The sequence below is a fragment of the Berkeleyomyces rouxiae genome (genome assembly GCF_048999995.1).
Source record: "Berkeleyomyces rouxiae strain 22BRR77 chromosome Unknown BrBRR77_ptg000002l, whole genome shotgun sequence".
NCBI lineage: Eukaryota > Fungi > Ascomycota > Sordariomycetes > Microascales > Ceratocystidaceae > Berkeleyomyces > Berkeleyomyces rouxiae.
The window spans coordinates 4,460,575-4,483,951 of NW_027396492.1; the positions used below are offsets into that span (position 1 = coordinate 4,460,575).

The 23,377-nt window shown below is 50.8% G+C and overlaps 5 protein-coding genes across 5 annotated transcripts; 2 read left to right on the top strand and 3 right to left on the bottom strand.

Moving 5' to 3' along the window:
* Positions 1-385: 385 nt before the first annotated feature.
* BROUX77_002837 (uncharacterized protein) lies at positions 386-2,467 on the bottom strand (the record flags this gene model as incomplete). Its single annotated transcript, XM_073747421.1, has 2 exons — positions 386-2,148; positions 2,437-2,467. The coding sequence occupies 2 exons, from the start codon at positions 2,465-2,467 to the stop codon at positions 386-388; spliced, it is 1,794 nt and encodes a 597-aa protein (XP_073607919.1).
* A 955-nt stretch (positions 2,468-3,422) lies between these two features.
* On the top strand, positions 3,423-6,346 carry BROUX77_002838 (uncharacterized protein; the record flags this gene model as incomplete). The annotated part of the gene is made up of 2 exons (XM_073747423.1): positions 3,423-6,179; positions 6,239-6,346. The coding sequence occupies 2 exons, from the start codon at positions 3,423-3,425 to the stop codon at positions 6,344-6,346; spliced, it is 2,865 nt and encodes a 954-aa protein (XP_073607920.1).
* A 4,582-nt stretch (positions 6,347-10,928) lies between these two features.
* BROUX77_002839 (uncharacterized protein) lies at positions 10,929-12,164 on the bottom strand (the record flags this gene model as incomplete). The annotated part of the gene is made up of 1 exon (XM_073747424.1): positions 10,929-12,164. One exon carries the CDS (start codon positions 12,162-12,164, stop codon positions 10,929-10,931), a length of 1,236 nt encoding a protein of 411 aa, XP_073607921.1.
* Positions 12,165-14,524: 2,360 nt separating this feature from the next.
* BROUX77_002840 (uncharacterized protein) lies at positions 14,525-18,163 on the top strand (the record flags this gene model as incomplete). Its single annotated transcript, XM_073747425.1, has 1 exon — positions 14,525-18,163. One exon carries the CDS (start codon positions 14,525-14,527, stop codon positions 18,161-18,163), a length of 3,639 nt encoding a protein of 1,212 aa, XP_073607922.1.
* Positions 18,164-18,567: 404 nt separating this feature from the next.
* BROUX77_002841 (uncharacterized protein) lies at positions 18,568-19,308 on the bottom strand (the record flags this gene model as incomplete). The annotated part of the gene is made up of 1 exon (XM_073747426.1): positions 18,568-19,308. One exon carries the CDS (start codon positions 19,306-19,308, stop codon positions 18,568-18,570), a length of 741 nt encoding a protein of 246 aa, XP_073607923.1.
* Positions 19,309-23,377: the final 4,069 nt, after the last annotated feature.

Below are 23,377 nucleotides of genomic sequence, written 5' to 3' on the forward strand. Positions count from 1 at the left end.
CTGTCCTAGCCGAACCTGTCCCGGCATTGTAAAGGTTTACGATGCTGAATGTGCGCCCCCCGATTAGGACCTCCACAATGATGACATCCTGGTGTTCCTCTCTCATGTAGGCCTTTTGGAAGCGAAGCCCGTGTCTTTTTGTCGAAATGTATGTGGCTACTCGGGGTTTCGAGCGCCAGTTACCCTCCGGGACTATTACCTGATAGGAGGGGTGCCTAGGGAACGTTCTGTTCCCCGGGTCTGCGCTTGACGGGGCCTCTTGGAGGCAGACCACATCCACCTGGTCTTCATGCGCCTTATGTAGCAACGACTGTGCACAGGTCCAGGACCTTTGCACATTCGCAGAAATCATTTGCAATACTGTGTCGTTAGGGTGTCCTAACATTTACAGAAGTTCCTCGTCATTGTCGTCTACCTGCATTGAATCCCGTGTTTCAGGGGACTCGCTGGAGGTGGGCAGGGGGTAGGGTTGCAGCTGGGCGGCCTGTGATGGGGCGGTCGGTGGCTGGCTGGGCGCCGAGGAGGCAGGGGAGGGGGAAGCCTGGGAGCTTGAAGGGCTCTTCGTCTGTGACGACGGCCGGGCCGGGGGGGCCGAGGTGACGGCCGTGGAAGGCGCCTGGGAGGGCACTGGGGACGGGGCCTTGTCTCCCTGGGCGGCGGCTGCCGGGGTAGACGACTGCGTCTCGGTATCGGCCGGGCATTTGCGGTCAAAGTGGCGGACCCGGCAGCGTGTGCAGAACGGGAAACGCTCCAGGGTGTTGTCAGGGGAGACCATGTGCAGCTCTCCGAGTGTCGCTACGCGACGGGGAACCGCAGACGGGGCCACAAGGCCTTCGTGGAAGGCGATGTGGGCGCGGAAGGTGGGCACGCCCGCCTTGCCAACGTACTTCGACAGCGTGGCGCTGGCGGAGACGACTCCAAAGGCCTGTTCGATATCCTGACGGACATCGTCTAGGGTGACCCGGTGGAGCATCACGGCGCCAGGGGTCTTGGGGTCCTCGACCGTGATCGAGGTTGGCAGTCCGTGTACGATGTACTTGGACCAAGCGTCCCTCTTGTGGACCTTCTCCTCAGTCAGGTTGGCGCGGATGCGCTCAGCGTGGCTGAGGAATTTGCCGACGTCACGGACGGCTGTCAGGGCAAAGCCCGTCTTGGTGGCGGTGGCGGTGCCTGCGCCCTCGCCGCGGGGGATGCCCGCGTTGGCCTTCGTTACGATGTAAGCCGGCGAGAGCTTCCGGAGGGGGGAATCGGTGGGCACAACCACGAAGAGGCGGTTGTCGGCGGGGGTGGCCTTTTCAGGGACCATGCTGGCTTTGCCCTGTCTGGGCTTGGGGGCTCCGGCCGAGGGAGCCGCGGGCTGGGCAGCCTTGGACGCTTTTTTGCCCTTGCGGGCGACGGTGCTCCAGGATTCCTTATCCAAGGACTCGGTGGGCGCTGCGGGAGCGGCAGCAGGGGGGTCGCGGGCTGATGGTGCCTCTGACGGGGTCGATGGGCGGGCGGGGCGCTCGCGTTGCGGCGCCGGGGAGGGGGTCGTGTCGCGAGGGGCACGGTTGGGGGGAGGCTGGGGCGCGCCTGTCATGGCGTGCTGGAGGGTGTCTAGAAGACCCTGTTGCAGGAAGTCTAGAAGTTTGCGCGTCGACTCGTGCGCGCTGGCCTGCGGGGCCATTGCGGCCAGGCAGTTGTCGGCCATGGCCGAGAAAGTGTTCAACATCCTATCACGGGTTGCTGCTTCCGCGTCCTTCTGGTTGCGGAGGGCGTCAGCTAGAGCCTTTACGGGGCCGACGGGGAGCGAGATGGGGGCGTAGGCGGTCTCTTGGGGGAGGGGCGCGTCTTCGCTCCTGACGCGTTTTGCGCCTGTCGCGACGCGCGCGACGGAAGAGGGGAGCCCCTGAGGGGCCTGGCCGGCGAGATTCGGCGAGAACGACGCGGAGGAGGGGACAGTGGTGGGCACGGGGGAGGGGTCGCTGGCGGGCGAGGTGGCCTGCGCATACGTCAATGACGGAGGCGCGGACGCGGGCGCGGCGGGCGCGGGCGCGTGGACGGACGCGATCATCTTAGGGATGACAGGACCTGTCGGGGGCGAAAATAAAGTAAAGTAGTTTGCAATAATGGTAGCTGTTAGCTTGGTCAAAATGTCGAAGGTGCCCTCTGAAAATGGAGGAAAATGTAGCCGACGGGCCAATCAGCGGACGTGGCCTGGGGGCTCTCGAAAGAGCGAAAAACCATCATGAACCTCGGCGTGGACCCCCCATGTTAGCGCGGCCCTCCGGCGGCTACCAGGCGCGGCCATTCCAAATGATGTGGCGGCCCGCTCCCTCCGGCCGGATTCTCCACTCGTAAAAGGAAACAGAACGAAAAAAAAAGGAAATTATGACAAGAACGAGATTCGAACTCGCGCGGATTGCTCCACTGCGAAGGTCTTCCGGAGGAATGTACCTGAACACAGCGCCTTAGACCGCTCGGCCATCTTGCCCGGTTATTTGTTGTAAATCGGATCCGCGGAGCCGAACTTTAAGGTGAAATCTCAGAGCCGGGCGGACCAGCTGGCGAAAGAGGCCACTACAGAGGAAACAGCCCAGCCCAACCCATTGTGGACTTTGGCTGCACTGAAACGATGGCGCAAGCGGGAGTTCCAAGCAGCGACAGATCGATGGTGGAAAAGCACCGGGCGAAATCTGGAAGCACCGGTGGCATGGAAGGCTACGGCCGGAAAGCACAACCGAGTCAGCGTCGGCAGAGTCCTCGCGGCTAGGTCGGGGCACGGAGACTTAGACAAGTACCACGTCCGCTTCGAGCACGACACGCCGTTGGGGTGCGAGAGATGCGGGGCCGAGAAAGACGGCCCACACGTTTGGACATGCAAAGGCCTACAGAAAAGATACAGCAGGTCATGGGTAGAGCGTCTATTGAAGACGGCACGAGGGGCAAAGACGTTGGCCGAGAGAGTCGACAAACTGGCACAGAGGGGCCCCGGGCGGCAACGCCTCATCAACCAAGCATAGGCCGGCAGAAAGACCGAGCAATTTTTTTACTTTTTTTCCTTTGTCTAGTTCTTTGTATTTCGTTATTTGTTTTACTGGGACCTTTGGGGTAACGTTAGGGTCACTCTGGAGGCTGCGAGCCTCCGTGTTCCAGCTGTTTGTTCTCTTCGTTCAGGTGCAGACCTGCTCTTTTCATAGTTATACTCTTTTCACAGGTGGACTAGCTGCCTGTGACGCCCATTCGACCAGTGAACCCTGGCACACGGCGTAAAAATAAACAACAACAACAACAACAACGGGCGGAGGAAACGAACCGGTACAACGTGAGGAGCCCCCGCTCAAAGATCTGGCCGCACGGCGAGGTACAAGATGGACCAGATGGACAAAGAAAGGTTTCTGAAGCTGTGCGCAGAAGAAGCCGCTGGCCTCTCAATACATCAAATGACAACTCCAGAGGAGATCGACCTAGGAGCCAGGAGGATCGGAGAAGCTATGACCCGGGCTCTGGATAGGTCCACCCCCAAGACTGTTGGCAAGGGGACTGGAAAACGATGGTGGAACAGTGACTGTGACTCTGCAGTCCGAGAGTTACGCCGAGCGAAAGTTGCGTGGCTGGCACACCGGGGAAACGATGTGTTCGAGCTGTACAAGGCCAAGCGTAAGATTTTCCACGCAGAAGTGCGCAAGGCCAAGAAGGAAATGTGGAAGCGGAACATCGAGGCCATCCAGGAACCGGGTGACGTCTTCAAGGCACTGAGATGGACGCGGGCTGCGGCCACGTACAGCATGCCTCCTCTGGCTTCAGGGAGCAGAACGGCGTCCACGACAACCGAAAAGGCGCTGCTCCTCCTAGACACTCATACACAAGCCGAAGAGTTAGAAGAAGAAGCAACCGAAAACTTGAGCAACCGACGAGATAGGGCAGCACGAGAACTTGGTGAAGTGACCGAAGAGGAAGTCCGCACCGCGCTCTTCCGACCGGGCAACACAGCGCCAGGTACAGACGGCATCCCTAACAGCGCCTGGAAGACCGCATGGAAAGTTCTGGGTCCACACTTGACGGCACTGTTCCGAGACTGTCTGGAGGTTGGTTGGCATCCGAAATCCTTCAAGACAGCCGTTCTGGTAGTCATCCCGAAACCAGGGCGAGATAAATCGCTCCCAAGAAGCTACAGGCTCATCTCACTCCTCTCGACGTTGGGAAAGGGTCTGGAAAGACTGGTGGCACGTCGCCTGGCGGTCCAAGCAGTTGAACTCAAGATCATCCCCCGCGCCTACGCTAGCGCAGTGCCACGGCGCGCGGCTGCGGACCTGACACTAGCTCTGGCGGACAAGATAAAAGGGAGGTCAAGGTACAAAGAGACAACCACTTTCGCCACATACGACATTAAGGGTGCGTTTGACGCCGTGAAGCGAAGACAAATGGTCCGCCGGCTCAGGCAGCAAGGGTGGCCAACGAAGCTGATCAGGTGGGTCGAATCTTTCCTGACCGGGCGAGAGGTCTCTCTGTCCATAGAAGGAGGGGAAGCGGTCACTAGGAAAGTAGGAGGCAGTCTGCCTCAAGGCTCCCCGGTGTCCCCCATCCTCTACATGCTATATATGGCGGACTTGCACAGCACGTGCATGGGACTTGGATACGCAGATGACGGCCTGCTCGCGGTATCGTCAAGAAATGCAAAGACAAACAATCTCTCTATCACCGAACTTCTGTCCAAGGTCGATAGGTGGTGCAGAGAAAACGAACTCGAGCTAGACTGGGACAAGACAGGACTGCTACACTGTCGGCCTGGTGGCTGCTCAGCCAAGAACACCGTCGAGCTTCCGAATGGCAACATCCTGAAGCCGTCAAAGTCCTTGAGATGGCTTGGCGTGTGGTGGGACTCTGCTTTCAACTTCGCGGAGCACGCAAAACAGGTCACGGCCAAGGCCAAGAGAACTACCAACGCCCTTCGCGCACTTGCTGGAGTGTACCATGGCACCCCGGTGAAGAGCCTGCTACATGTGGTGAGGAGCTGCGTGCTCCCGCAACTGACATATGCGTCATCCACGTGGTCTTCCTTCATGCATAAAACCAGAGGGACTCAGAGATTGGAACTGGCACTGAGAGCTGCCCTTAGAGCTGCCCTGCCAGTCTATTGCACGACGCCCATCAAGCTACTGCACATCTTTTCCGCGGTGCCGACCATGGAGATGCTGCTCAGAGACTATGAGAGGGCTGCTGCCATCCGCGCGTCTACGGTAGACAACTACCACCCTTTGTACATCACAGAGCTAGGTGGTCACATAGACGAGTACAAGAAGATGCTTCCGAATCCTATACACGAGTCCGAGAAACTTCTTCCAGAAGAGAAGGGCCCACCGGAGCCCCTGCCCCCGCAGCTGGACAAAGAGGAGGCTGCTGAGCAGCACCAAAGAGAAGTCGCCGAGTCAAACCCAAACACTGTATGGGCCTACTCAGATGGCTCGCGCGACGAGAACGGCAGAACAGGAGCAGGCTGGGCGATCTTCTGCGGAGGCACCAAGCTTTGCGAAGGGTTTGGGTCCTGTGGTACCCTGCGAGAAGTTGCGGATGCCGAGGCTGTCGCTGCCGTCAACGCGGTCCGAGCAGCTGTCGAAAATGCTCCTCCGGAGGCGGGTAGCCTGTACCTGTGCCTCGATAACCTGGGCGTAGCGCAACGCATCGCCTGCAGATCCAAAAAGAATGGCACATCCCAAGGAGAGGTTGATGAGATCCGCCGGTTGCTTCACGACTGGAAGGGAGGCACCGAGCACTTGTCACTGGATGCAGCGGTTGCCGCTGTTAGATGGGTCCCGGGCCACACCAACGTCCCTGGAAACGAGCTCGTCGACGGGCTGGCAAAGAGAGGATGTGAGAGCGAGGTCCTGCTTGTCAGGCCTGGAGGCATGTCCCTTGCGTCAGCACGCAGATGGAAGAAGTTGCAGTTGAACGCCGAGTTCAAGGCGTGGACCGAGAGTTGCGAGCCTAGAAGCCACATTGGGGCTCGCTTCGAGTCGACAAACGCCTACAAGGTTGACTGGCTTAAGGGCCAACACAGATCCACCATTGCTCGCATCCTGACTGCCCGAGCGGGCCATGGCGACTTCGCGGAGTATCATGACCGGTTCGACCACACAGAGGCCGAGAAGAACTGCCCGCTTTGCCAGCAGCCAAAGGAACCCTTCCACCCTTGGTCCTGTGTGAGCAACAAGCGACGACTGCGGAAGAACTTTGTCAAAAAGCTACTCCGCAAAAACAGCTCATGCAAGTATCTTGCAAAGAGATTGGAGGTGAAATGGCGCCATTACAGAGCGCACGCACCGAGAGAGGCGACCCCATCAACGGGCGCAACAATTTCAGAGGATGAACGAGCGAGGGGGAGCGGGGGGAGGTGATGAGAGTGGTTTTGTTTTTTGCTGTGTTTCTGCGTGTTTTGTGTTCTTTCATTTTCTTTGCTATTCCCTTTTTTTTTTTTTTTTTTTTTTTTTTTTTTTTTACTTGTTTTCTTTTGCTCATAGCGGAGTGTGGACCACTGGTTCTTCGGGGCTTGGGGATGGTGCGCCATCCCGAACACACAGAAACGATGGGCGTGTCGAGCGGAGGACTTTAAACTTCCGTCCGGTAACCAATCCGGCGTCGTGTGATCTTAGTGATTTTGGTAGACGATAAATATAGTCAAGTCAAGTCAAGATGAGGAGGTAGCCAGACATCTAGAAGACCTGCGCATGGCGTGGCCTGATACGGTGTGGGCATACTCAGACGGGGCGAAAGTTAAAGACGGCGGCGCAGGGGCCGGGTGGACCCTGGTGGTAGACAATACGACCTGCGCCGAAGGTAGCAAACCATTGGGCACCTGGCAAGAAGTGGCTGACGCTGAGGCAATCGCAGCCCTACACGCCGTGCAAGCGGCCCACGAGCTACCGCAAGAGACGACCGGCGACCTCTACCTGTGTCTTGACAACAGGGGCATTGTGAACCGTCTGAATGCAGAAGAGGGCGACCTGGGACATCCCAAACAGTCATCGACGAGACGAGACGACTCCTGGCAAGCTGGAAGCTGAGACAGGGCGGGCCCTTTGCGCCAAAGGCAAGAGTCAGATGGGTACCGGGCCACAAGAACATCCCCGGCAATGAAAGAGCCGACCGGTTAGCCAGAGGGGTTGCTGGGACTGAAGTTGGCGGGCTCGAGATGTCGCTCTCCAGGGCAAAACGTTGGTGCTGGGAGCAAGCCGCCACAGAGTTCAAGACGTGGTGGGGGGCACAGAACGGGCCTTCCCATATAGACAAGCCAGAGCCCGTCGAACCTTGGAAGTTCAAGGACTACAGGGAACATGACCGACTCGATATTGGCACATTGATGGCAGCAATTTCTGGACACGGCGACTTTGCCACGTACCACCAGAGGTTCGAGCACACCGGGGCCGCTCACGATTGTCCGAGATGTGGACAGGAGAAGACCCCATGGCACCCGTGGACGTGTGACTCGATCCCACAGAGGCTACGGCTGACGGAGAGACTCGTTAAAAAGCTTCTCCCTACAGTCAAAGGATGCAAGCAGCTCCTCAAGAAGTTGAAGAGGGTGAGAGAGGAATGACCAGCTGCGATGGCGTTTGGCGTGGTGTGATTTTGTATTTCTGTTTTGTCTTTGGGTGCTTTCTTTCGTGTATTACTTGCTTCTTTTTCTTGTTCTGTTTTCTGATTCTTTTTTTTTTTTTTTTCATTATCACAGTCTTCATGTATCCCCCCTGATGTATCCCGCGCCAGGAGGTGCTTATCACCACAGGGAAATCCCGAGTCGGCGTCTACAGTTTCTTCGGAGCTGGGAGACTACGGTCACCAAGGTAGTCCGAATCGGAGGATCCCGGCAGCCGGTTATGCCGCTGCCAGGTTGCCAGGACCTGCCTGGTCATCTTATGAGTGTTTGACGAACACTCCGATTGATGTTAAAATAGTTGAAATGAAATGAACAAAAAACCATGTCGTTCATTGTAGTGTACTAGATTTACAGCGAAACACCATGTATGTAGGTACCAACTGCACATAACAATGAATTATAGATTTTCCTAAATAACAACCAAGATTAAGTGTGATCCAATGCATTACCAGTCCTCCCATCCACTGAGCGCCTTTTCTTTTTCTAAAATACTTCGCAATAAGTGTATGTATTTGTGCTACTTCGGGGGTTCATATTCTTCAAAATGACCCATCTTGCCCATTAGACAATAACTCGAGCTCATGTATAGCCTATTTCCTCTCCAAAAAACTTGTTTCATGTTAACTTAAGAAAATATCAACGTGGAAACCTTGTTTGCCGAGAAGGTGTGTCCATTCCCTGAAAAGAAAATGACGAAGATTATGTCAATGGTCGCGTGAGCGGCTTAAAACGGGATGGCTGGTAAAACACGTGGCTCTGCAAGCTGTGAAGCGCTTTTGCTGGTAGCATCTCTGTAAAGATAAAAGCCGCGGAGACGCTTGAGCCGTTGTAAGTATCTGTTGAGGATTTTCCTGAAGTGCAAGCTCGAGGTCACTGGCTGGACGAGATGTATTCCTGACTATATTGCTGCTATCTAAGTGTGGTTTCACGCCAGTGTCTAACCCTGTCCCTACCGCAGGTTGAATGCTGCGTAACCTCAGTGGTTGTGGTGCAAGGTGTGATGTGTACTGTGGAGTTCTTGGACTGGCGGAAATGCCTTGTTCCAAAGCCTGTACTAGAAGTCCGCGCAAGGACTTGTTCATGTTGAAGAGATCAATGATAGATTCGCCTAGATCTATTGCAAGTCGCTGGGTCTGTTCAGAGCTCATCTCAAGCTTGAGAGCCTCGTGTATATGGTCTGCCATCCCAAAGTACCCTTGACGATTCAGTCGATCTAATATGTAACGAAACGTCTCGGTGGCTGAAAGAAACGAAAATTGGGAATCAGTGTTTTGCCCCATGCTTTCGTGGAAAGGAATCGCTGTAAAGATCGATATGAAGATTAATGGGCTGTGGTGGTGGTGGTGGTGGTGGGTATCGGTATCAAGGCATGGGGAGTGGAAACGGTGTACTTTATAGCTCACTACGATCATTACATGTTCAAAAGTAGCAAATTTTGGTCGCTAGGATCATTTATAAGCCTCCAACACTTTGCGTCATGAGATAGTTAGCCGGATTGCCTCTTCATTTTGACCACGATGTGCTGCAGCTAGATGTACATACATACAAAAGCGACACATGTTTTTCCGGCAACTAACAACTAGCGACCCCTGTCTAACAACTTCGAGAACTATCACAACTTGGTAGGGCTTCCCATCTTGTCACCAAAGTCCAATTTTACGTCCAAAGTCACATTTGTCACAAAAGCATTGTCTTACTCACGGGACCAATTTGTTGCACATGAAAACACTTGTGTACATGTGCAGCTAGTTGCAGGAAGAAGAAATGTGAGATGCAAAAAGTGACAGCGCTGGATCGAAGGTGCAAGTAGGATGTAAGCCTTGAATCTTTTTGGCCGCTGTTATCCCACAATCTACTCACTATCGCCTTTTTCTGGTTTCTGTGCTTGTTATCTCCTTTGGCTCAGTTCTGGTTTCTATTCTTCACCTTCTCCAGCCTTAATCCGTCTATCATGATAGCTATAGTCATACAAGTACGAAGTGGGATGGCACCAGGGTTAGCACTAGAATGTATTCACATTATTGTGACGGTAGGTATGTATGTACATACAAACCATATAATTCCATAGAGATATTTTGACAGCAACATTGTCATAGGGAAAAAGAAGCTTCGAATTTTCCAAATGAATGATAAAGTGACACGGACCACGAAGAGAAACTCCAAGAGATATCTGGTAGATTTTTCTCGAAATTTTCAGCGTCTCTCCGTTCATTGTTCAACACAGCACAGCCAGTCCGTCGTATCATCCCAGATTGTACACACAATCTCTCATTTGCATAGTTACTTATTGTTCACACATAGGAAAAGTTGATAGTTGTAAAACCAAAATTCAAGCAGTTAAACCGAAAAGCAACATGTGAAAAGCAATCAACCCATAACTATAATTAACCACCAAAGCAAGCATTACATCTAACCGAAAACACCGTGCGTCTAAGCTTCAATGCCAAGTTTGCCTCTATAAAATCAGATCATGCTGTGTTAATCCATGTCACCGACAGCTAGCAACAGGTCAAGAAGCTGATCGTTGCTTAGCTTGGAGCCGAGTGAGCGAATGGGGTTCAGGCGTTTTTCATCACATTAAGAGGCGTACGAGAAAAATGAGGGAGCTTGGACATGGCCAGTATTTTCCGGAAATGTTACAATGGACTATGATGTTAGCAGGCATTCTTTATCAATAGAAATGGATGTATGTATAGAGCTAAAAAGGTTCAAGAAAGACATCAGTGTGGAATCCCACATCAACAAAACTGCAAAGGTTTCTTAGCAGACAAGAGAGGCGGTCTTTCGACTACCAACTCCCACGCTGGGACAGACAGCCGAAGCCATCAAGTCCGATACTAGGAGAGACGGAGCGACCCATCAACCCCGACGGGGTGTGAGCTAATCATGAGAACGGGAGAGACAACCGGAGTCATCAGCTCCCACAAGGGGCTCATGAGGCTCACGGCGCCAAAAAAACCCTGCGGTTTGTTGATAAATGGTGATTCCAGTCCTGATGGCTAAACGAGAACCTTTAAAAAGCAAGTGAACGAAACGGGGGGGGGGGGGGGGGGGGGAAATAACTTAGCTCTGGATTTCAGAAACAGTTGGTAGAGGGCCTGCTGTTCAGATTGTATCTCTGAGCCAAATGACCGACTGTCGGCGATGAAACACGCCTCGATTGGAGGCTCAATAACTAGTACTCAAAGTGGCGTAGCAGTACTTGAGTCTATACCGTTCATAGTCGGGGCCTAAACTGAAACGAGTGCAGAATGGTTAGCAAGCTTAAAAGTTGGACTTACATATGGTCGTTGACTCAAGTCGGATCAGGTTGGTAACTCTTGGCAGCCCGAGAATAGGACCGCAACCCCGTTCGGCATGGGCAAGAAGCTTCGACGGCACGGGCAGCTTCGGCAGCTTGAGCAGCTCGAGTGGAGGATCTGAGCCCCTCACGGCGGCAGCGAGGAGTATTGTTGGAAGAATTCGTTATGATAGGGACCTCTGATTCGCTAGTAGTCGGAGTCGGCGTCAAGGACTTGTCGTTACTATGCGTCTCAATATCGCTGGGAGAATTCTCGTTCACCGAAGGTTCGATAGTAGCGGGAGGAGCCAAATTGGCGGTCGAGGCGGCAACAGAAGAAGGGACAGCAGACGAGGTCGAGACAGCGGCGAGACGAATTGGCAAAGCTCCAGAGAGGATTGGAACTGGCGGGCGAGTCATTGAAACCCACCGAGACCGGGCAGTTGGCGCGAAGGGGCGAAGGAGACGAGGCTCGGACTCTGAGAAATACCGGAAGGCGTTGAGAGCTACATCGTGGTCACGAGGAATATAGTCGTTGTCGTAGTAGAACCATCTGCAGTGCTGGAGAGGCGTTCGGACAGCGAGAGCTTCATCGAGTTCTTCGAGAATCTCGGGGAAGTCTTCACCTGGGGAAGCCACATTGTACGTGCACTCGGTGTTTCCCTCCTCCTCGCGGGTCGGAATATCGTGAATTTTGTCGGGTCCTAGAAAGTGAACGGCTCGAGCGTTGGTCTGAGTAGAAGGCTTTCGGCGGAGGGCGGACTTTGGCTTTGGTGGGTGAGACGATGAGAGATCAAGCGGGTCATCACTGGACGTTGTCGTTGCCATGCGCTGGATGGAGGCTTTTCTAATTGACTTTTTCCGGGGGTTAGAATCTTGGGCGGTTTCCTCGGATAGAGACGACAACTGGTCGAGGGAAGCAATATGGCGCTCGTTCTTGTCGTCACAGCTGTTTCGGTTGCCGGCTTTGAGAGCGGCTTTGGCGCCGGCCTTTCGAGCGATTTCCCTGTTTTTCCGAATCTCGTCCATGTAGGGTCGCATGGCTATTTCGTCTAGCATCTTCTCCACACGCTGTCGGACCTCTTCCTCGTCGAATCCGCCGGTGTCGTACTTTGGGCGAGTAAAAGTTAGAACAATGCGAAGATAGGGACGCATCGTCTCGAATTCAGGGACGGCGGAACAAATCAGCTTATAAAGCTTGGTCCATGCCGATGTCACTGGGTTGAAAAGGGATCGGAGAATGGTAAACATTGTGTATGGTTGGTAGAGTAGGTAGAGTAGGTAGAGTAGGTAGAGTAGGTAGAGTAGGTAGAGTAGGTAGAGTAGATTTTGTTTGAAGGCAGCAAGGAAGCAGTTTTGTAGTCCAGAGAACTGAGAAAGAAAGAGGGAAAAGGTTTTGGAAATGACAGAGGGACAAGAGTCTGTATTTATACACTTACATGAGGTGGAGTCTGGTTGGTTGGTTGGCCTTCTTCCCCTCCAACCACTGGACATCTCAACGGCAACGGGGGGGCTCTCACGAATTACAGCTCGCCCAGGCAACTAGCACCTACTATGTGTGTGGTTATCTGCACTTCGAACTTGTTGTCGGCTAGTGTCCCTATCCTTTTAATCATTCAATATCCATCAAGGTATCTGTTGCTGAAGCATCTACGAGGTAAACACATGCAATAGTTGCTGGTTGCCGGTCGGGAGCCTATAGCGAATGCTAGATAGTTAGCTTAGGCCTTCGTGGTTGCCCCGGTGTGTCGCAGTTTCTGGTAACCAAGATATCCATAAGCTGTCTATATTTCCCAGTAGTTAACCATATGTCTAGCTAACAATTAGTTGCCAACCCGCCAAGTAGTCTAGCTTACACAATCATGTTGCACAAATCTGTTGCTAAAGGCCCCAAATAAGCGTTGATCTTTGTCAATCAAGAGTTGCAGTTCATAACAGTACAACTACAGTCGAGTAGGCTACATGTGTGTAGTCACTTGTTCCACCGCGTTGTGAGTTCACGGCTATATCACCACTATCTGTTACAGGTTGCACTTATACATGTTGATTCGGCAAGCCAGGGCTTGACAAAAAGATCTCGTTAACATGCTCTTACTTTTATCTCTATCGTACAATAAAGTGATATCACGGTTTATATCAGCACCTTTGTAACTGATTGTAATAAATTGTACATTATTTCTTGATTTTAAATTTCACACAGCGAAACGCTCCCGGAATCCCACCCCATGGTTGCACGGTATATACACAAGGCTACAGTCACGCAAGTGCACTCGTGCTGGTATTTCGGTCGTCCCGGTGCTAACCCTGGTGTTACCCCACTTTGTACTTGTACAACTACAGATATCACGATAGACGGACTGAGGCTGGAGAAGGAGAAGAATGAAAATCTGAACTGAGCCAACCGATTTCTTGTCCATTATTCCACACCTAGAACCGTACAATTTATATTCCGTACTTTACCTTCCAAGTAGAACAGGGCTCAAACCACATTGGAAGATCACTGAGAGAAAGTACCGTAGATCGTACAACGATTGCAGGACACAGGACTGAGACTGGATCTCGACAAGTGAGAGTTCAGGTTCGCCTTCGATGAAGGGGATCAGGTAGAATGGATACCAGAGGCACATTTGGCGCCCAAAAACAGCCCCTAGCCAAGGCGACCAGGGTGTGAATCCTTTCTTCCCACAGAGACATTGTAGTGGGGCAGTGATAGGACGGTAGAATGGTCGACGTCGAGAAAAAAAGCTAAGAAACTGAAAGAACTTAAACACACGGCCTATGTGGTGGATGCAGATATTCAACAACAGATGCAGTGGTAGAGAAACAAGCACAGAAGACCAGGCCCAGTGATGAACTCCGGAGACAAAGTGTGGCTATGCCTGAAGAACATGCTATGAGGACGCCCGAACGGGAAGCTGGAGTGGATGAACGCGAAGTACACAATCGTGAGACAGATTTCAATAATGGTCTACGAACTAGATGTACCAGAAGGAATACATAATCACCTCCATGTCGACATCTCATCGGCAAGGGGGAAGAAGAACATGTCATGGAAGGAATCCTATGCGCGGCGCGACTTGGATACAACAAAAAGTCTGAGTAAGTAGAAAGGAGGCAACCTGCCGACAGAGAAGCCGCCGGAAAGCATTCTGGATGCATATTTGCAGCCTCTAAACGGTTAGGGGGCTAAGTAGGGGGACATTACGGATAATGATGGCCCAAAGAAGAAATACCATACAGCCACGGATAGACTACGGAGCAAATCAGAGAAGCGGAAGAGCTACGAAGAGGCAGAGGGCGGATAATGTTGCAGTTTTCGCGGTATGTTGTGATATCAAGTCCCAGCCACAAAGCCAGCCACGGCTCAGCCACATCACGTGACTACATACCCCGCCTGCTCCTCCTAGCATACATGAACCCGTGCCCTGCTACATAGAACTCTCCCTTGAATATACTGAATTTCCATGCAAAATCTCAACAGGTTATGAGCCCTCGCTTTCACGAATTAAGGCACCCTCCCGTTATCACGATACAGCATCCGCTTGGTGCATACGCGAAAGCATAATTTTTTACCTCGTTTCTCCCTCTCAATCCCCTAAATTTTTTTCAAAATGGTCGATAAGAAGATCGTCAGAGGACTCACCATCGATACCAAAACTGTCGAACTGTCTCGCAATTGGTTGACAAACAAGGAGGTGATTGTTCCGCTCCAGGATGTCGAGACATCTATTACGCATAACAATCTCCCAGCGGTTGGCCAAGTTCCCTTTGTGAAATGGCTGAAGACTCTTCAGGAAATCATCATCATTTCCAACACCGCTGCCCTCTTTGTCGGCGACGACCTAGTCGACGTGACCTCTCACTCCCTGATTGCCAGAAACTGCTGGATGAAAGTTCTCAAGAAGTCCAGCCACAGAGTTACCTTCCGGGATGACATTTCTCTCAAGAAGATGCTCGAGAAGATCTCGGAATCAGCGGCAAAAATCGACAGAGCCACGGCCGCTGTAAAAATTAGAGAACTCGCGTCGTTGCAGATGAGGAACATTCACGAGCTTCCCAAGGTCATCACATTGATAAAGGATCGCGTTGCTATATGCGAGACTTATCTGACGGAACTGGGACTAATGCTGGCTCTGACCCTTCAACCGATACTCTCGCCGATCGATGGCCAACTGGCCGAAAGAGTTGACGAATGTACAACGGTTGATGAACTCCTCGATGTTCTGGACAATCGTGCACACTCACTAGTGGAGTCGACTGAGCCTAGCCTCAGCTGTGCTGGATGTGGGAAAGATGGCCACTCCGTGGAAGAGTGCAGGAGACGCTCCCGGAAGGGGAAAAGAAAGACCAAGGCGAAAGCCGAGGCAAAAGCCGAAGGAACCGTTAGTTCTCTTCGCACAGCGGAGGCCTTCCTCGTAGATAGTGGTGCAGATCACTCCATCCTCCCTGTCAAAGAACATTTTTCCTCGTATGTTCCAATCGCAAGTTACGTTAATGTAGTTGGTGACAAGCATGTGCAAGCCCTAGGCAGAGGTAGCGTCGAATTTCTCGATGATCAAGGAGTCACTGTCAAAATTGAAAACGTGCTCCACATACCTCAACAGGAAGCCATCATATCGGCTGGAGAACTTCTCTCTATGGGATACATGTTTGAAACGCTGGCCGACAAGGTCACACGCCTGAGCAACAACCAAGGCTCAACACTAACACTAAACATACGCAACAAGAGAATCTGGTACGACATACCAACTCCCAAGGTTTCATCCTTGAAGGCCGACCGAGACTGGCACCGCGCTTTTGCGCACATCAACACCCACTACGTGCAGCGCACTCTCGCTCAACACGGCTTGAAGCTTAAAGTCGACCACTCCAAATGTCAGTCGTGCATCAAGGCCAAGATCACACACAGCCCGAAAGCTACAACAGGGCTTCGGCGCGCCACAGAAGCGTTGGAATACCTTCATCTCGACCTGGTCGGTGGTAAAAACGCACTGCCCAAAGCCACATCATCAACAGACTTTCCTCTTGCAGACCAGTTCCTCTTGGTAGTCGACGAGTTCTCTCTATACAGATGGGCATTTCCTGTTCACAGTAAGAAGGATATAGCCATACTGATAGATAACTTTATCGAGCAGCTCAAAACTCAATTTGGACGACATCCCAAAGTCCTTCACTCCGATGATGCGTCTGAGTTCAAAAGCAGCAAATGTCTTGAGTTGGCAGAACGTCGAGGCATGCTGTGGCAACGCAGTGCTGCCTACGCTCACGAACAGAACGGCATCGTTGAAAGAAGCGTGCGAACGGTCTGTGAGGCACTGAGCGCTACCCACGAGTGTGCGAATCTTCCAAGCAAACTGTGGCCTGAAACGCTTCAAGGTGTCCTATATGTCCTCAACAGGACGGCAAACTCGGTGGTACCAACCTCACCATACCAGGTCGTCTACGGCAAACTACCGGATATTGGAAATCTCTATCCTATCGGTTGCCGCGCCGTTTGGCCGATGGAAGGCAAAAAGAACGGCAAGGTCCCGGTCAAAGGAGTCTCAGGTGTCTTACTAGGCTATCATTCCTCAAACTCGTGTTACGTTCTGGAAGATGGACCTGACAAGCGTGTCATTACGCGGCGTGATGTGTCCTGCAACGACAAAGTTTTCCCCTACAAGTCGTCCATTATGGCTTTAAAAGGCCAGCCTGAAATTTCTGTCTCGAAAGCCCTTACGGGCCCCGAAGAGGATAAGTGGCGCGACGCCATGCGCAAGGAAATAAACACCATTGAGTCCTACGGCTCCTGGGAGATTATTCCTGCCCACGCCGCCCCACGTCGACCCATGAACGGAAAATGGGTCCTTCGGAAGAAAGACGACGGAACGCACAAGGCCAGATGGTGCGCATGTGGCTATGATGAACAAATCAACTCGGATATAAGCGCTGATGTGCTTCATGGAGTTTCTCTCCGAATGGTGTTGGCTCTCATAGCATCTCGTGACTTGGTCTGTCACCATATTGACGTCAAATCCGCTTTTCTCAATGCAGAGCTTGAAAAACCGGAATACATTCGACCCCCCGACCACATGGGTTTCCCATCAGACTGTGTGCTTAAACTCAAGAAGGCCATATACGGTCTTCGGTCCGCTCCTAAGCGCTGGCAGCAGACGCTACAACAGCATCTGGGAAGCATTGGTTTCACCCCGCTGAAGAACGATGGAAACATCTTCTTCAATGGTCAAGTATGGATAGCTGTATATGTCGATGACATGCTAGTTCTTTCCAAGGAAACCAGTGACGTTCAAGATGTCATCGTACGTCTCGCCGCAATTGTGGATCTTCGTGACCTCGGCCCAGTTTCCACATTCCTGGGCATAAACATCCGTCACTCATCATCAGCCATCAACATTGACCAAAAATCGAAAATTGACAAACTAGTTGAGCGGATGAATCTATCACAGTGCCGAGGGTCGTCTATACCAATAAGCAACGACAACCTCATTGATCAGGAGAGTGAGCCTCTCTCCCAGAACGATCATGACACTTATAGAAGCATAGTTGGCTCGCTACTACACATTTCCCTTTACACGCGCCCTGATATTGCTTACACGGTGATGCGACTTGCCGCAAGAACGCACAACCCGACAGACGGCTGTCAGCAGGCTCTGAAACATTGTCTGAGATACCTGCACCGGACAGCTGCCCACAGTCTTGCGTTTCCCAAAACGCCAGGCAAAGATATCTTAGCATCTACCGACAGCAGCTGGGGCAACAATACCTCGTCACGAGCGGTGTCTGGGAATATGTTCCTCATAAACGGGGCACCGGTCATGTGGAGAGCGCGCAAGCAAACACTGACTGCACAAAGCACGTGTGAAGCTGAGTACGTCTCAGCGGCTGGACTGGCAACCACAGCTATCTGGCTCAAGCCACTGTTTGAAGAGCTGTTTGGGATTGAGGAATCGGCACCCATAAGGGTTCAGATGGACAACCAAAGTGCACTCGCTGTTGCCAATGGGTCCAAAGTGTCTACCCGGAACCGACACTTCCTCATCAAGCAGACATCACTCAGGGAAGCCATTGAGGCTAAGGTTATAAATGTCATATACACCCCCACAGATCAAATGATTGCTGACGGGCTCACAAAAGCCCTGCCCAAAGCAGCGTTTGACACATTTCTGTGTCGATTAGGCATGGAAAAGGGGGAGTGTTGTGATATCAAGTCCCAGCCACAAAGCCAGCCACGGCTCAGCCACATCACGTGACTACATACCCCGCCTGCTCCTCCTAGCATACATGAACCCGTGCCCTGCTACATAGAACTCTCCCTTGAATATACTGAATTTCCATGCAAAATCTCAACACGGTAGATGGTGGTGAGTAAGCAGTGGGAGAGTGAGACTCGACATAAAATCTCCAAGGAAAAGCATTTCGAGGTCCAATGGTACTCCATAGCCTCACCCTACTTTTACTATCTTTTTTATCGTAACCACAACAAAGCAACATCATAGTTAATAACAGCGTCATCATCACTGACCGTAACACTATCAATTTACCAAGTTTATTTGGAAACTCAACATAGAACTAATAATTCAAAACTAAAACCAAACCTTATAACTAGGTAACTATCAATCTGCCCCTCGCTACGTTCTACCCCATAGCTGTGTCTCTATCTGGCGGCAGATGTATCGGTGGCCATAAGAGCGCCGTTAAAATATTCCATATCATCCATGTTGACGCCCTCCCAGTTTTGAAGCGTTTCCTCTGAAAACTCCTCTTGCAAGTCGACATTTTCGAAACCACTCAATCCAAGACTGGTCACATCGGCTAGTATCTTCTCAGACTGGCGGCTCGAAATACTAGATGTGGAGGTTGTGACTCGAGTGGAATCTTCCTGCTCAACTTCAGTCTTGGGTAAAGTTCTCTGGGGGCTCTGCGGAGTTGACAAGGCCATGTTTCTCGAGGGTCTAAATCCATCCTGGAAGGCCTGATTTAGGTCCTGTGCTAGCAAGCCCCTCGAGTTTTCGTCGATGTGGAGCCTGTGTGTGAAGCCGGTTTCCAAGAGTTTAGAGAGCCGCTGAAGCTGTTCAGCATTCATGTTCAGATTAAAATCCTGGTTAATGTCGGCTGCCATATCAATGCTAGCAGGAATAGCGTTCTGCCGGAGACGTCCGACAAGGATTTCGTATCCTGGAAGGTATGGGAAACAGAATTGAGCATCGCTATCCATGGGCTTCTTCATTAACACTTCGTAGAGTCTTCTGTAATCGTCAGATGCAGACTTTTTATGCGACTTGCTCTTCATCATAGTGTAGATGGGAGCCTTTGGCCCATCACGGATCAGACAACCTTCAGAATGCTCATGCGTCAAGTGAAAGTCGTCAGTAGGCGGGCCAGTAGGCCCGAGCATTTTTTCACAAGTTGAGCAGTCATTTAGATGACGTTTAACATGTTGCTTTAGCCGTGGGAATTCTATGAGCTTGAGATGGATACAGTCCTGATGACCAACAGGGTTACAGTGGTACCAAGGACACACAAAATGAGGCCCCTTGCCATTTACCACTGTCTGATTGGTGTCGTTGTTGCTGCTTTCAGTGCCGTTTTCAGTACCTTGATTGGCATGCCTTTGCCTTTTACTGCAGGTAGTGCCGCTTCCTTTGGGCTGGCGCTGTTCCAAAGAAGAATTACGTCTCTTGGACGGCAGATTGGTATTTTCCGGAATCAAGATCTCAGAGATGGAGTGTGCGACAACACCTGTTGAGATTTCGGTACTCCCGAGCAGTTCGGCAGCCGGGTTAAGGCAGGCTGAGGTACTGAAAGACGGCTCAGGGGATCTTGTAGGTAGTGACTCCGAAAAAAGTGAAAGTTGAGGAAAGTCTTGTTGGGAAGAAAGAGGGTTTAGATACAACTGGTGTGGAGGGGGAAAAGGGTTGAAGGAACCCATTTTGGAAATAGCAATTGAGGGGCAAAAATAAAAAATGAGTTATCGTCATGAAGCAACAGATCAAGGCTAGATGATGTACTGCAGTGGTTATGAGCACCCTTAAAAAGAGAAGAACTCATGGGGCACTCGAAAGCATCTTATAGAAAGTAGGGTATTCCATGCTCACAAAGGTTGGTTATATTTTTCTCTGAAAAACACATTGCGATGAATCGAGTTCCCGGTCTGCTTGAACAAAGTTTGTTGCAACGACCAACTTGCAATAAACGACTCCCACCTCCCGCATGTTACATACTTGATCCCTCCAAGCCTTTCACATCCCCTGTCCCTCTCCCCTATCCCCTCATACTCCGTCTTATAACTAGAAGGTCCATGTAAGCCAAGGAGGACATCTCTCAGATATCATTGTGTTCAACACCTCTAGTTGAAACTTTTTTATTAACTCTCGAAAAGGTATGCTAATAAGTCAACCTCTGGGTTCTAGTCTCGTTGGCCAAGGCGGCCGGCTGGTGCCAATAACAGTATCGATGTTGACATATGAAACAGCTAGTTATATACGTAAGTATCGCTTGAGCCAAGTACAACATTCAATTATATCACAAGGATGTCGTGATCGTACCTGCATATAAAAATTTAGCATAGTATGGTCGCAACTAGATATTGTGAGAATCAAACGGAAGTCTCCCCAAGCCCGGTCAAAATCTCAGGCGGCGCCGTTCCTGAGCTGAATTGAGATTTGGCTGGCATACCCAATGAGAAGGCCTTGAAGTTCCCACTTGTGTGGGCGAGGCGGCCAACGTGACGACTTTCCTCCTCCTGATCTATGTGCATTACGAATAGCTCTTGAGAAAAAGAATATTTCGCTAAAGTACAACGGCACGCCTTGCTTTCAAAGGGAGGGCGGCGCAAATTGTTGAGTCAAACTCGACAGTGGTTCCGTTGCTAGAGAATGGAATCGAGCGACTAGATGGGCCGCCCTATTTTCTCGATCCAAGCCCTGGTGAGAATATCGGGATCATTGTGAAGATAAGGGTTCTTGGGGAAGCCTCTCTTCGGGGTTTCAAGGATAATATAGAAGGCAGAGGCGAACTCCGTCCTTGCTTGAAAAAAACAAGATACGAGCAAACTTCCTGGAGAGCATGATTTCGAGTTGTCAGTGTTGCTATTCTCTTGTTTTTTTTGCCAACGCACTCTCTCTTCATCAACATGTGTATAACGAACCCATTTACGTTGTGCTTTTATCCTCCATCCAAGTATCTTTATCTCGATGACACCCTAACTAATCATACTAAAAGAATCCTCACAGCAGCCCTGTCTTTTTTTGTTAGCAGGCGCTCAAGGTTGTGAGTATACTGGCTTGTTTAGCTTCAACAACATTTGTTAGCACCGCTCTCTATGGGTAGTCAACCCCCTGATGTGGCGCGCGAAAACTTCTTTTGGGCCTCTTGTTTTGCAATTCCGCCTTGCCATACATCGCATTGTGTTGCGTCGTATCTACCTACACACGACCACACTCCTATTTTCCAACCAGCGGAAATGAGGCCTTTTGCTCATTCGCAACTTTTTATTACTTCTGATCTATACAGCAAAATGTGTTGGCACTTCCCGCCATCTTCTTCCATGGCTCAGCCCTCATCTCCCATCCATTTGTTTCACTTCTACTCTTGCTACGCACCCCCGATCCTGCGTCCAAATATTATCATTGCACTTCAAATGCTGTGCCAACGTTGAGGTCCAGTGCTACCCCCAGTTTACGGTGTTTGGCCAAATTCACAGCTACATAGTCCAAATGACTCAGCCTTAGAAAAAGAAACAATGAAAAACAAACCACTGGCTTCAAATCAGACCTAGGAGTTCGTCAATAAAAATGACGTCATACTAAAGCGTTCACCATGTATGTAATTTGAGAACCCCTCATGGATATGCTTTTAGACATCTGAAACTGACATACTTCTCGACTTTGTTCGTTCAGCCGAGGGACTGTCAAAGTTTGGAAATATTTAGGGTTACTCTTCCTAAGTCAAAAATCTATACTATGTCTTCAAAACTTGATCCAGATTTCAAGGGTATACTCAAATATCATTTTTCGCTCCAGTGATAGATCAACATGACAATTCATATGTATCTTCTTCTGAGCTCTCGACTACAGTTTGAACTCAAGCCTCATTCTAAGCCGCAATGCCAAACCAAAAACTGCAAAGAGCCGCGACTTGCCTACCAAGACCTGCCCCAGTGCTGTAGGACAGACACGGAGTTCTTTTTCGTGAGTTATCGCATTCAAACTCTTGCAAAATATGGCCCAACGACAAAAATCCAGTCAAGGTTTGATTCAGTCGATGCTTGGCATTTGTGAGTAGCCATTTACAGCTCCAAAAAGGTATCCCTTCAAGGCCAATGGGAGAAAAAGCTACGGCAAGCAATTTACCGCGAAGCTGGATCCAAACTGCTGTCTTCTAAATGGAGATCAAAAAGACCAATGTACATACATACATCTGGAGATTTCACTATTAAAAATGGCTTGTTAAGAGAGGATCGACTAACTTGCACTAGAATCTCGTGCTTATTCTCGCTACCACAAAGAAACGCTAGTCAAGTCAGGATATCCCTGATAATTCACACTAGCCGAGTACTTATTCTCACGAATGCGGTTACCTTATTGCTGTCCACAGCGGATTACAAGAGAAAGAATAGTTACACAACTGACAAGTCAGAATATCAAAAAACCCCACAACATGGTGACACATAATGTGTGGCAAACGCCATGACAAGATCGACGAACTACAACACCCCTGACTTTCTGTGGGGGGCAAGGTAAACGCCAATCGATATCACCCTAGACAAATGAATTTCAAACAGGAGAACAAACAAACGGCCCATGCTAAAACGAGACAAGGTTTCCTATGACAACGTTATATTGACGACGGTGACAAAAACTGACTCGATCGAGTCGCTTTTCTCTACCAGCGTGCGACGTCACCTTGATAAGCACCCCGAGAGTCAGGCTATACTAGCACCGATCAATGGCGATGGAATAACTTGCCCATCCACGGAAATAAAAGTACACATTACTAGAGGACTGTGCACCGGACCAGGCCAAGGTTTCAATGTTCTAGAAGCAATAGTTACCGATCAGATGAAACCTCTCTAACTTTTGTCCTACACGGCCCCATATTTATTCTTTGTGCAACACATTCACGCAATACACGTGTGGGACTATCGGCCCCACTCCGGCTCCATCTTCGACTACATGTCACGCAAAACGGCCCCATTATAAGCCCCGTCACCAACGCTTCCTTTTCGGGGTGTCTCCACTTTTTGCGGAAGGTTCAGACACTTCAGAGTGGGTCACAGAACTCCCGTGAAGTAATTGAATTTGTAATTGCAGCCGTGGCTTGTCTATCTATGTGACAAGTCAGTCGCATATATGGGCAAGTCAGAGGAGCACAGGTTCTGCAAGCCGCATGCAGAATCATTCTAGCTTTCCTGATATGGTGTATACGGATACAGGTCCAACTGTACAGCCTAATAACACGCCGAG